Source organism: Dufourea novaeangliae, unplaced genomic scaffold (assembly GCF_001272555.1).
Source record: "Dufourea novaeangliae isolate 0120121106 unplaced genomic scaffold, ASM127255v1 scaffold172, whole genome shotgun sequence".
In the NCBI taxonomy this organism is placed as follows: domain Eukaryota; kingdom Metazoa; phylum Arthropoda; class Insecta; order Hymenoptera; family Halictidae; genus Dufourea; species Dufourea novaeangliae.
Genome location: NW_015374058.1, coordinates 1,832,903 through 1,847,342, shown reverse-complemented (window position 1 = coordinate 1,847,342; position 14,440 = coordinate 1,832,903). Strand labels below are relative to the sequence as shown.

Genomic DNA, 14,440 nt, shown 5'->3' with positions numbered 1-14,440 from the left:
CTGCTTTTTAAGTAACCTCTAAATTCAAAATGGCAGAATTAATGTTAACGGAGGAAGATTTAGTACAAAAACATAAAAAAGAACGGAAAGAACTACAAGGTAATTAAATTAAACAGTTCCAGACTTCAATATTTTTCATTTAATTTTTGCTGTTCCATTTGTAATACATACCGTTTTAAACGTTACATTTATGTATTATGTGCTTCCCGCTGTTAGTATTTTATCACATTAAATAAATAAGATTTGTATGACATTTCTTTCTCCAGTATAAACTTATTTAGTGATGATATTTTAAATCTTAGCACAAATACAAAACTTAAAGAAGTCAATATGTAAGGGTGATAAAAAGAAAAAGAAAGAAGTTACTGAGGAAGTCAGTCATTTGGAAGATGTTTTAGAAAAAAAGCATGAAGAAGAATTAGCTAGGTGGCAAGTTGCACAACTTAATATTAATAACACAGAAGATGAAAACATAGAAAATAACAGTAATATAGAAACAGATGACAAGCAGAATGAGCAACCAATGCACAGAATTTCAAAAGCACAGAAAAGAAGAGATAAAAAGGCAAATGCAGAAAGAGAACGTAATCAAAGAATAGTAGAGCAAGAAGCGTTAAATGTGTTTGGTAAAAGAAATGTAGAATTACAAACCATAAAGAAAATTCTTCAGGAACGTGATCTAATGATTTATGAAATTCCAAGTGATGGCCATTGGTATAATATTTATTTGTAAAGTATTTATTCCCTGTTAATTGTAAATATTTACAATTTTATATTAATTACATGATTTTTATAGTTTGTATAATGCAATTACACATCAGCTGAAAGTAGTAGAAAAGGCCCCATTGAGTTTTAATGAACTGAGATCAAAAACTGCTACATATTTGAGGGAACATATGAATGAATTTTTACCATTCATTTCTAATCCAGATTCTGATGATCTTCTTTCACCAGAACAGTATGAGAAGTATTGTAATGATGTGGCTGATACAAGTGTTTGGGGTGGTGCAATTGAAGTAAGTTTAAGTTGATGTGTGTATAGCAAAGTTTTTAAGAATCATACTTATTTAATTTATTTGAAATAGCTGCAAGTTCTTTCACATGTATTGAAATGCCCGATTGAAGTAATTCAGGCATCAGGTACACCGTATATTGTTGGCAATGATTATAGCAAGGGAAAAAAGATGATATTAACTTATCATCGTCATATGTATGAGCTAGGTGCCCATTATAATTCTGTTACAAAATATGTTCAAGAAGAAGAAAGCTGATGAAGATAAATATTTTTCTCTGCTACACTCTGTAATGAGGAAATTGAGTATGTAATTTCTTACTACATTTTACTAAGATAAAATGTATGAACCATTCAACGTGCTGCCACAATTCAAGTGTCCAGGAAACATATCAGTCTTAAATTTTTGTTTCACCGTTTCTCTGGTAACTCAAATACTAGCCGCATACTTAAAAAAATTCGTAGTTATAATAAGTTATATTTAAGGTATTAAAGTAACATGAAAGAATAGGTCTTCCTTTGAGGTTTTTTGTAAATAGATATTACATCAATGTATGAATTCTATTTATTTATTATTTAAATATTTGACAATATAAACAAGCTGCCACTGAATTGCAAGTACACATTGTTCAGTACTTGCTTCCTCCGAAGTTATACTGTAAATATCTAATGATCTTTAGTTATCGTTTACAATTTTATAACAAATGTTTAATTTTACATCGAACTTTAATAATTAAAGATTTAAAAGAAACTTATTACAGCTGAAACCTTAAAATTGTATATGCAAGTATGTACTGATATTTTCCGTATGTGTTCTTAATAGATTTGTACTATTTTCATGGTAAGTAATATATTACGAAGGTATGAAATAAACATGTGAAATGTTGAAGTTTACCAGTAATTTCTGGAAGTATAATTTATTTATTGTTTTGAGTTCACATTCATTGTTAAAACACTGGTACACAATTTAAGATCACAAACATAAGATCTTGTTTCATTTGTCCACGTTGTTTTCTGTGTTCTTGGTAGTTGCTTTATCATCTTCAGAAACATCTTTATTCTTATTTGGATCATCTGGTTTCATTTGTGGAAATAGCAGTACTTCCTAAAATCGTACATACAAATTTATTATCATTGTTAGTCTCATTCATATTCTTTGCATGTAAATAGTTACCTTGATGTTATTAGAATCTGTAAGGAACATAGTAACTCGATCGATCCCCAGTCCCCAACCAGCTGTTGGTGGTAAACCATATTCTAAGGCGGTACAAAAGTTTTCGTCAATAAGTTGTGCTTCATCATCTCCAGCTGCTTTATCCTTGGCTTGTTGTTCAAACCTGTATAAAAATAGAAGAAATTGTGTTTGTTCTGATGGTCAAATTGAAATTAATAAAAATTGTTTACTGAAATAATGTAACGCTAATTTTAAACACACCTCTCTCTTTGCACTATAGGATCATTCAATTCTGTATACGCGTTACAGACTTCTTTCTTCATAATAAATAATTCAAATCGTTCTGTGAGACCCTTTTCAGAACGATGCCATTTAGCTAGTGGAGACATAATTTGAGGATGGTCTAAGATAAATGTGGGGTTGATACAACTTTCTTCTATAAATTCACCAACAAGCTGTTAACAATATATGTATATATATATATATATGTAGTAGGCATATATATCCATAATTTCGAAACTTCATGTTAGTCATACCTTATCCAACAATCTGGTAGTTGTTTTGGGTGCAGGACATTCAACTTCATGTTTGGCACAGAGTTCACTGAGCATCTGATTCGCTTCTGGTGTATTTAATTCATCTGCTGGAGGTAATTTCACCTTTAACATTTCTTCCAAAGTCTTCATCATAGAAACACGCTTAAAAGGTGGAGTAAAATCAATTTCCACTGCTTCTCCCTCAGGCCCCTCAGGGTGGTATGTTATTTTATAGCTACCATGTATGGTTTTCACCATTCCAGATATCATATCTTCTGTAATCGACATTAGGTCGTTATAGTCTGCATAAGCCATATAGAATTCACAAGTAGTAAATTCTGGATTATGTGTTAAATCAATTCCTTCATTTCTGAATTGTCTTCCAATTTCATACACTCTATCGAATCCACCAACAACTAACATCTAAAAGGATAAATGGTATCTTACTAATACAATTTCGCATGTAATTATTAACTACAAACATATAGAAGTGTTTATTACTTTAAGGTATAGTTCTGGAGCAATACGCATGTACAAATCCATATTCAATTCATTGTGATGTGTAATAAATGGTTTGGCTGTAGCACCACCAGCAATCATGTTCATCATTGGTGTTTCAACTTCCAAAAAACCGTGTTCATCGAGAAATTTACGAACGTATGCGATGATTTTTGCTCGCACATGGAATGTTCTCCTTACTTTATCATTTAGTATCAGATCTAAATATCGCTGTCGGAACCTTGTTTCCTAATTAATTAAAAGTAATACAATTATTATTAGTTACACAAACCATATGTATTCTAGAATGAAAGTATTAGTTCTTCACACCTTATCTTTTAGTCCGAAGTAAAGGTTTGGTAACATATGTAAACAGGGACTTAAAAGGGTAATATTATGCGGCATGATAGAAAATTCACCCTTTTTAGTTTTTCCAGGATTTCCAACAACACCAATAATATCACCTCTTCTAATTTTAGAAATATCAGTGACAAATTTCTCTTTGTTAGCATAATGTCTTGCATTAGCCATGACTTGTATTTTAAGACCTTCTCCTCTGAGGTCGTAAAAAATAAGTTTAGCACCAGATTCCCTAATTGCATGCACACGGCCAGCAATGCTATGTACTTCATTCTCTAATACTTGTCCGTCCTTCAAACTATCGTTAAACTTCTCAATGAAATTTTCCAATGACATTGATACATGAAATTTATGTGGATATGGGCTATCATTGGCATTTTTAAGATGAGTAACTGCTTGTGTCCTAAGTTTAATGTATTCCTACAAATGAAACAATGTAATGTTAATTTCATATAGAATAAGTTCTTTATTTATGAGATTTATTTTCAAACTAATATTATTATTCACATTTGGACTAATTTCTTCTTCTGTAGTATCCTTTTTTTCACGAGGTTTAACTTCGCTCACTGTTGCTGCTGCAATGGCTACCTTTGCTTCTTTCTCTACCTTTTCTTTTAATTTTTGTTCTGCCTTTAAACGTCTTTTCAGTTCACTGTAATCATGATTATAATGAGCAAATGTTTTCATCTACTGTTTACACAAGTGAAGTCCTGCTTAACTTGTACGCACTTCATGTGAAAACGACGTACAAATATCTGATGCAACTTTGTTGACTTTGCGCTAGTGAGTACCGGCTGTACTACACCAATACAAGTCTTGGTTATGTTGTGTAGCATAGTGAATTATAACTATTGTTGCTATTTCAATCACAATTGATATACATGTATATATATATAATTATTTATAAGCATAGACTTTTTCAAGATATGATTATTTAGCATTTGAAAAAATATACATCAACGCAGACAGTTGCTCATGAAACAACGTGGACGGTGAAATTATAACATAGGTTACTGCCCTATGTAGGTTATGCTACAACTATAGACATAGATAAGAGATAATCTGATGTAGGCTTAAAAAAGTAAGCACCTGAATCTGATTTTCTCTCGGTAACGTTATTTTACTCACTTTTTTGATAACTTTTCACCCGTTGTGTCCGCCATGTTGGTAAACTTCTGTGGAAAGGATTCTCCTGCGTTAGTTGGCCAACCTGGAAAAAGTTTTCATGGGTCAAGTAGGTATACAGCTATTTCGACATTCGCGCGTCAGTTTAATTTTAAATTAAGTCGGTTTAATTTTGTTTCCGTTCAAATATTTGGTAGTGCTGCGTGAAGCATAGTGGAGCTCGTATAAAAATAACAATTTCTTACTACTTTGTGCGTGATTATTGTCAATAATTAACAACATTTAAAGTCCGGTATCGTAGCAACGATATCTGTTGACTCGTGCCTTTGAAATCAATCGTTTCGGTGAAAAGTGTTTATACGTATTGAAGAAAATGGACGGTTGTCTCGGATTCCAAGAATTGAAGGCATTACAGAAGTTAATTAATTCGTCGCAGGATGATTCAGATTCTGAAGATGATTTACCACAAGCTGGTGCACGGAAACTTGGTTAGTAAAACAGTTTTCAAAATGTAATCGTTATTATGTGCAATCAAAAACGAGGTATAAGATTCTTATACCTCGTTGATGGTGCAATGTACAATTTATTCGGGTACAGTTCTCTTCTTGAATTATGTATATTGCTATGCAGAATTGTTTAAATTGATACAACAATTAAATTTTCAAAAACAAGAAGTTCACTGCTCGCGTATTTTTCCATCATTTTTGAGGTGCTGTGTATACACATTCTACATATAACTGTGCATACAAGGTGAGAACAAACTCGCGGTACAAACTTTAAAAAAATGTGGGAAAAGTAGTTGTGTTTTCGAGAAAAATGTAACTTCTAATGCCTTTGATGAAAACAATTTGTTTTGTATTTTTTATTCATTCTTTTCTAAAAAAATAGTCCCCCGTCCAGTTATATCGCCAGTTGGTCTATTCTGTCTAAATTAATGGTATTATATTGATGTATTTTTTATTTGAATAATACCAGTACATAATGCAAAATTGATACAATAAATGAAGTGAAGTTATCTCTAGAGATACGTAAGTCGTTCTAACCGATAGTCGTTAACATAAGAGATTCTTTAAATTCGTATATGTACATTTGGAGATTGTTTTATTCATTAGTTGTTCTTCAAAATTTCTAGTACATACATTATTGCACGGTTAATGTAACAGCTGCACAATAAATCAAATTAGCTCAAACGTACAGCTAGTTGCAAACTTTCAGGAAGCATCTTAGTTCACACTGTTCCCCGGTAGGTGGCTACATTCATCGATCCATTCTATTTGAATTTAAAACTCATGAAAATCTGATTCCTTTAAAACAGACAACTTTAATCACATTTAAAAAGGTATTCTACATTTTTTACTAACTTTTGTATAAGAAATACTCTGTTCTTAAGTTTATTAACAAGTTGGATATAATTGAAAGCCACTAATAAATACATGGTAAGTCAGACTATTTTCCAGACATGGCTACTAGAAACGAGTTATAACTTTGCTTCCGCTTGTTCATAAGCTTGTAACAAGGCAAATCAAAATTATTTGACACCATAATGCTATGTTAAATTAGAATAAAGTGTTAATGACTCTACAATTTCTTTACGGATTACATTTCTCTCTTGCGTTTCACGCTTCGAATTGTTAGAAATCACGCGTATAGGGTGAATAGTATCTAGTACACGTCATCCGAAGGCGAACGTTTTTTAAGGACCTGGTGATATCGGGACTCAAAATGCGACATCCGGGAAACACGCCGGGCCGCATGCACCGCTGAAAGGAAAGACTGATGATATTTGGCATCCGTCTGAGGTAGACGCCGTACAGAATTCCGAAACCTATGATCCGAGAGAGGTGCCGGAATACGAGATGAAATTTAAGCAGGCAGTGACGGCACAGGATGTCTTTTTAGGCGTTAGTACCACACCGATATTCCCTACTGCAATAGAGTAAAATCTATTGTTTGCCGAAGGCTATCACGCATTCCCTCTTATCATTCGACTACTTCCGCCATTTTTCTTGACTCTGTTGCCACGCTATTTGAATTTTCATATCACATCCCATGGCCTATTTTTCCATAACATTTTCTGTCTCTGATCATTTCACGTGATCCTTTTCATTGTTCCATTCGGCTTCTACCGTAAATTCGTTGAGCTTTCCGCGTTTCTATTATTGGATTTTCTATATACAGTAAAACCTGTTTTTATGCGGTAGATAGGGACCGCATAAAAGAAACCGCACAAAAAAATATTCGGAAATTTCATAAATACTACATATGATAAACAACTTGGTACGACATACTACAGAAATTTTTTTTTTATGCGGCGGAGAGGGACCGCATAAAAAAAGTCGCACTTAGAAAATACGTCAATTATTTACGAAATACATGAGAAAGTGCTTCCAAACAAAATAAATAATTAAATTACACATTATAAAAACATTTAATTTTTCATTGTAGACATGGAGAAGTTTTCAAAATGCACATTACATAATTCACTGCTAGTCGTCGTAATCCTTAACGCGCATCTTCTTGTGATGAATTGGTTCACCATCTGCTAGTCTATTTAATATTAGATTTTTTGTTTCTAATGGAATTGTCTTTCTTTTCACTTTTTTTTGGCTACAATTATTCATTTTAAGGGAGTACATATGTTTAAAAATAAAATGAAAATCATAAAAACTATATACAAATAGAAACAAAAGTAATTAATTTATTTACCTTTAATCTCACTATAAAATGAATCCTTAATCACGTGAGTCGTGGATAAAACTCGGAATACAAAGCGTATGCTGCTAGCGCGTCGAGCGAAAATAATTGAATGTACATTGTCGGGAAACTGTTTAAACCAAATGAACAGAGCGTCTTGAAGTGCATATTTATATGTACACTGATAGAAAACATTACAGTAATGCCAACGCCGTTGAAATTCATATAACGCATAAAAAAAAATCGCACAAAAAAAATCACACAAAAATAAAATCGCACAAAACAAATCGCATAAAAAAGGACCGCACAAAAACAGATTTTACTGTAATTCGATGTTCTCGTTAAGTCGTTTAAATCTTTCCCTCCCTTTTCAAATAATCTTCTCATTGTGCACGATCTTCGACATCCAATCACTGTAGCTTCAGACTTCTTCCTTGAATCTAGCGTCTGACTTAACTTTCACACTTAAACTCCGGCCTTGGTAATGAATCGACGACGTTAATGCCGTTAGAAATCCACAGATCGTTAGCAATTAGAATGTAGTTGTTTCACAACAGAAGAAGTCTGAATAGAATGCATGATTTGTGTGGCATGTTAAAAGATAGAATTTTTTTCCCTGTTCGCTGATTACGTAGAGGTTATTAATAATCGATGGTTGCAATGTTGTGTTGCTTCTCGAGAATTTTAGTTTCGCGTACATTAATCTTTCCCTCGTGCTGTAAGTCCCGCATGCGATTGAACACTGTCTCGTGTCTACGTTCATGGTTCTTTTCTATAGTCAATTCAATGTTTAGTGTTTCTGGGACATTAATATTCATTAGTTGCATTAGATACTATTTTCACTTTTTCACTCTATCTATTAATTGGACAGGAACTTTCACCACATTTTTGATCCAAATCAGACCTTACTTCCATACGATTACCATTGATTGAGCCTTTTTTTTTAAAAAAAAAGGTATAAATCCACTTTTCTTTATTTCGGGATATTTAATCTTAGCATTCTACTCTATTTAAAAATAGTATTAAACGTTAATAAGCTTGTTTTATACTTTTAAGATTTCAGACACGTTTAATTTTATTATATCACCATTTTCGTTAATATTCTGTAAGTGAAACTTGTGTCTTTATTAACCGCAAATGGACTTATACCATTTTCAAAAATAATAAGTTGTCAAAAAACATGACTTTTCTGAAATGTAATTCTAAAATATAAATAATAACAATTATAATAAAACTGATAAAAGTATATCATTGAATGTAAAAATATATTTACTTGATATACATTTTTGAGAATTTAATTACAATAAGTTTAATAAAAGGACAATTCGGAAAAATGAAGGTACAATTGTAAAGATAGATAATATTAATAGCATTTACTGATATAAATACCGGTACTTTTCGGTTTCTATAAGGGTAGGGTTTATGTAGGGTTATATAGGGCGAAGGTACAATTGTAAAGATAGATAATATTAATAACATTTACTGATATAAATACCGGTACTTTTCGGTTTCTATAAGGGTAGGGTTTATATAGGGTTACATAGGGCGAAGGTACAATTGTAAAGATAGATAATATTAATAGCATTTACTGATATAAATATCGGTATTTTTCGGTTTCTATAAGGGTAGGGTTTATATAGGTTTACATAGGGCGAAGGTACAATTATAAAGATAGATAATATTAATAACATTTACTGATATAAATACCGGTACTTTTCGGTTTCTATAAGGGTAGGGTTTATATAGGGTTACATAGAGCGAAGGTACAATTATAAAGATAGATAATATTAATAACATTTACTGATATAAATACCGGTACTTTTCGGTTTCTATAAGGGTAGGGTTTATATAGGGTTATATAGGGCGAAGGTACAATCGTAAAGATAGATAATATTAATAACATTTACTGATATAAATATCGGTATTTTTCGGTTTCTATAAGGGTACGGTTTATATAGGGTTACATAGGGCGAAGGTACAATCGTAAAGATAGATAATATTAATAACATTTACTGATATAAATATCGGTATTTTTTCGGTTTCCTTAAGGGTACGGTTTATATAGGGTTATATAAGGCGAAGGTACAATCGATACTACCGGTATTTCACGTTTCGGTACAAGTCGCTGCTCTTAACAAACACGTCGGGCGTATTTAGATCGGTTTTAAAACACCTGGCACTGCGTCCTGCGAATGGCTGTCCGTGTCGGTGAAGATGCCCCACGAGTCGCGGGACAAAGTCGAGCTCACCGTGGAGTCCGAGACGATCGACGTGCGAAGCCCAAGGTGAGGGGAAAGAATTTATTGACGATCCCACCGAGTTTCATTGCTTTGACTTCGGGGGGAGGGACAGGGCCCGGAATTTCTTTGACAATTTTACGAGGTTGTAAATCTCGCCGGGCGTAAAGCCAGTCACGATTTTCTAGATATCGGCTGCACCTACCGACGCCGCATCCAGTTGATCCTAACACCTCGTCCGCCAAGTGGCACACCGACACTAGCACCCTGGAAGTCAGTCTGAAACTAGTGCGTGAGCTGGACGATGTGAATTTTTAATCGACCATCCACGTCGCCTTCCGACTATCTACAGTACATACATTGACGAGTCGATACGTTTGTACGTTTGCGCGAGCAAATGCAGCGACGTTTCTTAGGAGTCCATGGTCTGTGTATTGTGGACTTTTTTTTTTTTTTTTTTAAGTGGACTCAAGTTTTACTGGATTCTTTTAATTTGTTTTTCGGGGTGTGAACGGGACCGTCTGTGACTATTATTGAGTGTTTCTACTTTTAAGTATTAATCATGGTAATGTTTGCGTACAATCGATCCCAGTATAAGTAATGTTATTTAATATTAGATCATATCGGATGACTGCAGAAAAAGAAATAATAGAATAGAATTTTTCAGTATTTTTCGGCTTAGTATAACTTCGTTTAATTATCGGAGTAAGACGTCGGATTAAAGTGATACACTGATTTCTGCTTAGTAAGACAGAAACCAGATTGTAACTATATATCATCCAACGAGTCGAGTCAGTAACAATCAACAAACTGAGTTGATGACCATTTACGTGGGTCAGGGACGGAGACAGTTGCCAGCTAATAGCTGAGCTTAGCACGCGAATGTTATTGTTATTATTACTGACCCGTCTCATTGAAAGTCGAATATGCGGCAAAATCGTATAAAATAGCACTGTCCCCTGAAATAATATTCAGTAACTGTTTTTGAGAAGGGGGGAGTAGGGACGTGAGCTAGAGAAATAGGGGACAGTCATCTAGCCCTCGTTCAGTATTACTCCGTCTTACCAGTGCAATAATACAAAATGATCGAGGACAATAAAAAAGAAGTGCAGGAAGTTCGAAACCTGGGTCAAAATCGACTGGACCAAAATCGTTCGAGTGTTAAACGATCAATGCTCATAATCGAGCTCGTTGTTCACCACTGCATCGACGCGATACGGTTTAAATTGGTTGCACACGGACGATGATTGGCTCTTGAAACTCGACGCCACTCGTCAGAAGATGCATCGTGAGGTGAACGGGCAAAGAACCGCGAACGCGAAGAGGCAAAAAAAGAGTCCACGGTAACGAATGCAGCTTGTTCGAATAGCCGGGGAAACCGTGCTCTCGCTTTCGGCATACACTCCACTAAATTACTCGATTCTCGACGGATCGAGTCGATTGGCAATCGTTCCCCGACGAGAACCACGGGGAACGAACGCGGAACGGCTGTGGAAGTCTGATCTCGAGGTTTCACGATCGTTCCATCGACCATCCGTCCGGGTCAATCGTGCCCCAGGTTCACTGTGTGCTGAGATTTTCAGTATCGGTACACCGATCGTCATCGGGGTAAATACGGCTACGTGAAATTTGCTTGAGAGCTACTGACTGTATCGCGATGCCATCCGCGTTATTGGATTCTGGACGTATTTTCCGAAGTGTTTTTCTATCTTATGTTTTACCTTGTGTTCGTTTTAGTAATGAATTTTAACTTGAAGGTGTAGTTGTCATTCACATATTATTAGATTGCGGATTTTATGCATTTATAGAATATCCAACCATGGGCGTAGCCAGGAGAGGGAGCAGGGGGTGCACTTGCCCCCCCCCCCTGGCCGGAAAAAAGTGGGTTTTGCTCCACTTTACGAAAAAAAAATTGGATTTTGCCCCCTCTCCTTCCCTTCCCAGAGTTGTTAAATTTTTGCGTAAGATTTGATTTTGCAGTATAATTTGAAACACGACCAACTGGTTCTATTAACAAAATCCATAGATTTTCAACGAGTTACGACTTTAAAAACAAAATAAAGTTTGTCTGGGTACGTACAGATTTTTTTACCGTGGCAGTGTGTTGATATTTTTGCGCTTCCCATCCTGATTGATAATCTGGCTACACCCATGTATCCAACCGTCTAATAATCAGTGTAGCGAAAAGTTTCAGATAGTTTATTCGGGTTGTCTTTTTATTCCGAACCTACAGTGGGCGAAATTTCTATAAGACCACTATGATTTATTAAGAAAAATTAATGTATTCCATAAATTGTTAGTAGTCGTGAGTCTGGAACCTTACAACCACTACAATGTCTTTATCATGGAACGGTTTGTGTAAAGAAACTCTTCGAGCCTTCTGTTAGCATTTTTTACACTCTGTTATATCGAGGTTTAAGCAATTGTATGCCCAATAAATTCATCAAATTCATAGTCCAGTTTCGAGTGACGTTTATATTTTTCTCGATACGAATAAATTCGTACACAGGAATGCAACCGTTCTGTTATCCGAAAATTCGCTCGTCTCTGCCAATCAATTCGGACACGTGGACGTTCCCGGTGACATTAATTTTCATTATTCCGTCGTCGGGAACGATCGGGTTTTAAACTTCAATTTCAAATTGTAATTGTTGCACGTGGAACTGCAACGTCCGCCGTGTGTCCAGTCAATTTCCCCCGGAAATTCGAACGTTTCGGGAACTTTGGGCGTGTGTACCGTCCCTTCCTTCAACGTGTCTGACCCGTATGGACCTCGACCGGTGACATATTGCATAATGCAGTCCAGCTAGACATAGCGATGCATGAAGAGAGATGCACACGCCACGCTGTTGGGAGAAACCCCAGTGTCCCCGATACCGGCCGAAAGCGATTCTTCCGCGTGAATCGATTATCGAAACTGCATTCGAAAATGCACGTATGTAGGTACGTGCTTTTATAGAAACCCCCATCCCCAATATTCTCCACCGTTGTGCTCATCTTTTTCTCGATGGTGAACACTGGTTAAATTCGTAAGATCTTCGAACATCGAATTTTCCCATTTCCATCGATTTTGAGATTGTATGGAGAAAACATCTGGGATATTTTTGCAAAGGGATATTCAACTTAAAATATTGGGTCTCCTTGGATGGCTTCTGTATTTCTGGGGGCAGATGATGAAAATATGCATTGGAAATGTTTATGCAATATTGCATTTTCATGTGGAGAGCGTTTCGTGGAAAGTAGAATAACAGGATGGGCTATATTCGTCTATTTAATGTTGTTCTTTGCGCAGTTATTTTAAAATTATTTTCGATACAAATGCATAAATTTATACTTTGATGATAAAGTAAGATATTTATCCCTCGTGCGCTGGTGGAGTCGAAGAGATAGAAAGCTTGTAGTTGGTTTTTAATTCTATTGTTTTATCATAAAAATTTGTAAATTATTTTGACACCTATAGTGCACATGTGTATGTTTTTTAAATGGATTTTAGCTTAGGTACAGTTTAATTCAGGGACTAAAAATGTAATTGAATTGATAAAGTGAATATGAATGGAATGCGTTTGAACATTAAATTATTATAGTGTCTAGCCATGTACGACGAATTTTTATGAAAGTGAGACGAAGGTCTATGACGTGGTGGAAAAATAATGCAAGCGCGCCTGGATAAGAGGGATCGTAGTCATAGTTGCTAGAAATACGAAAATAATTGGACACGCCAGGGCATTCAAGATGCCTCTCTGGGACACTTTCTGTGCGGCAGGTGAAATTGCTGCTCTCGAGGACAAACGTGGGTCTTTGAATCGCGGATTTTACGAATACCGGTGATAATATTTGAAAACCGCAAATACAATTCACAGGTGGAACTATTGTTACCCCAAAAACTCTGTTGTATCAATGTTTTGATTTTCATTTCTTTCATTCGAACACCGTATTCGTAATCCAATAGAAATGTAACAAAATGTCGATACTGCTTCTAATTGTTGTCGGGACAGAAATACGCGATAACGAATCGTGTATCGGCTACAGGAATATGGAGTAACCAAGGAAGTTTAGAACAGCATTTGTTGGATTATGAAACAACTGTTTCCACTATATAATTCTTTTATTTATTTATTCTAACACTGACAAAATAATTTATCGTTAGAACAGCTACGTTAAAATACTTAAATTTAATTGATATCTAATCTAAATCTGTTATGCATAAGGCGTTAGCGATTATTTATTGAATTTTTTCGTTAAGTATTGAGAATTCGATCTGGGTTTACCACTATAAATCTCCAGCGAGATGGTAGAACAACTTTAGCTCCTAAATCTTCTCATCGATACAAAAACTCGCGTTACTTTCGCGAACATTGCCTTCTGACCGCGCGCCAGCCCTCCATCCTCTGTGCACATTTAATAAAAACATTTTATCCCGGAAAGAAGACCGAAGGATGGATTTTCTTCCGCTAAAACATAACCATTGATGGGAGTCCTCTTAATCGTTTAGCTACCGCGGAGCTTGCCAAAAGGTGTTATTCCTGTACAACCACCCAAACGATGAGTATAAATTTTTCTGCGAATAGAGTATTTCGATCACTATTATTGGTCGTTATACTAACAACGGGAGAATATCTATCCACTCAGTAAATAAATAGAAGAGAGTAGAGAGCCACTACAGTAGTGATTCGTTATTTTTTGTCATCCTGTATCTATATCTCCACTATTGGCGTATTGTTAATGAAAAATCATTTAGCGGAAATCCAATACAGTTGGATATTTATAGGGTAAACGCGCCAATGAATGAACACTTAAGAGATTT

At 35.1% G+C, this 14,440-nt stretch overlaps 3 protein-coding genes across 3 annotated transcripts; 2 read left to right on the top strand and 1 right to left on the bottom strand.

Annotated features, from left to right (window-relative positions):
• The first annotated feature begins 15 nt into the window (after positions 1-15).
• On the top strand, positions 16-1,452 carry LOC107190098 (OTU domain-containing protein 6B). The gene is made up of 4 exons (XM_015578831.1): positions 16-99; positions 303-714; positions 797-1,016; positions 1,086-1,452. The coding sequence occupies exons 1-4, from the start codon at positions 30-32 to the stop codon at positions 1,269-1,271; spliced, it is 888 nt and encodes a 295-aa protein (XP_015434317.1). The 5' UTR covers positions 16-29; the 3' UTR covers positions 1,272-1,452.
• Positions 1,453-2,006: 554 nt separating this feature from the next.
• Positions 2,007-4,416, bottom strand: LOC107190070 (lysine--tRNA ligase). Its single transcript, XM_015578794.1, has 8 exons — positions 4,310-4,416; positions 4,088-4,232; positions 3,551-4,000; positions 3,224-3,469; positions 2,723-3,145; positions 2,448-2,641; positions 2,187-2,349; positions 2,007-2,117 (listed from the first exon to the last, which is right to left on the bottom strand). The coding sequence occupies exons 1-8, from the start codon at positions 4,414-4,416 to the stop codon at positions 2,007-2,009; spliced, it is 1,839 nt and encodes a 612-aa protein (XP_015434280.1).
• A 662-nt stretch (positions 4,417-5,078) lies between these two features.
• Positions 5,079-9,954, top strand: LOC107190068 (protein PIH1D3). The gene is made up of 4 exons (XM_015578793.1): positions 5,079-5,193; positions 6,404-6,606; positions 9,557-9,684; positions 9,825-9,954. Exons 1-4 carry the CDS (start codon positions 5,079-5,081, stop codon positions 9,952-9,954), a joined length of 576 nt encoding a protein of 191 aa, XP_015434279.1.
• Positions 9,955-14,440: the final 4,486 nt, after the last annotated feature.

Excerpts from the sequence above, each read along its gene's own strand:
- LOC107190098 (XM_015578831.1), top strand. The coding sequence starts at position 30 with ATGGCAGAATTAATGTTAACGGAGGAAGATTTAGTACAAAAACATAAA. Across the intron at positions 100-302 it reads AGAACGGAAAGAACTACAAG|CACAAATACAAAACTTAAAG; the intron begins GTAATTAAATTA and ends TTTAAATCTTAG. Across the intron at positions 1,017-1,085 it reads TTTGGGGTGGTGCAATTGAA|CTGCAAGTTCTTTCACATGT; the intron begins GTAAGTTTAAGT and ends TATTTGAAATAG.
- LOC107190070 (XM_015578794.1), bottom strand. The coding sequence starts at position 4,416 with ATGCTACACAACATAACCAAGACTTGTATTGGTGTAGTACAGCCGGTA. Across the intron at positions 3,470-3,550 it reads ACTTCGGACTAAAAGATAAG|GAAACAAGGTTCCGACAGCG; the intron begins GTGTGAAGAACT and ends TTAATTAATTAG. Across the intron at positions 2,118-2,186 it reads CAGATTCTAATAACATCAAG|GAAGTACTGCTATTTCCACA; the intron begins GTAACTATTTAC and ends GTACGATTTTAG.
- LOC107190068 (XM_015578793.1), top strand. The coding sequence starts at position 5,079 with ATGGACGGTTGTCTCGGATTCCAAGAATTGAAGGCATTACAGAAGTTA. Across the intron at positions 5,194-6,403 it reads AGCTGGTGCACGGAAACTTG|GACCTGGTGATATCGGGACT; the intron begins GTTAGTAAAACA and ends ACGTTTTTTAAG. Across the intron at positions 9,685-9,824 it reads ATCGACGTGCGAAGCCCAAG|ATATCGGCTGCACCTACCGA; the intron begins GTGAGGGGAAAG and ends ACGATTTTCTAG.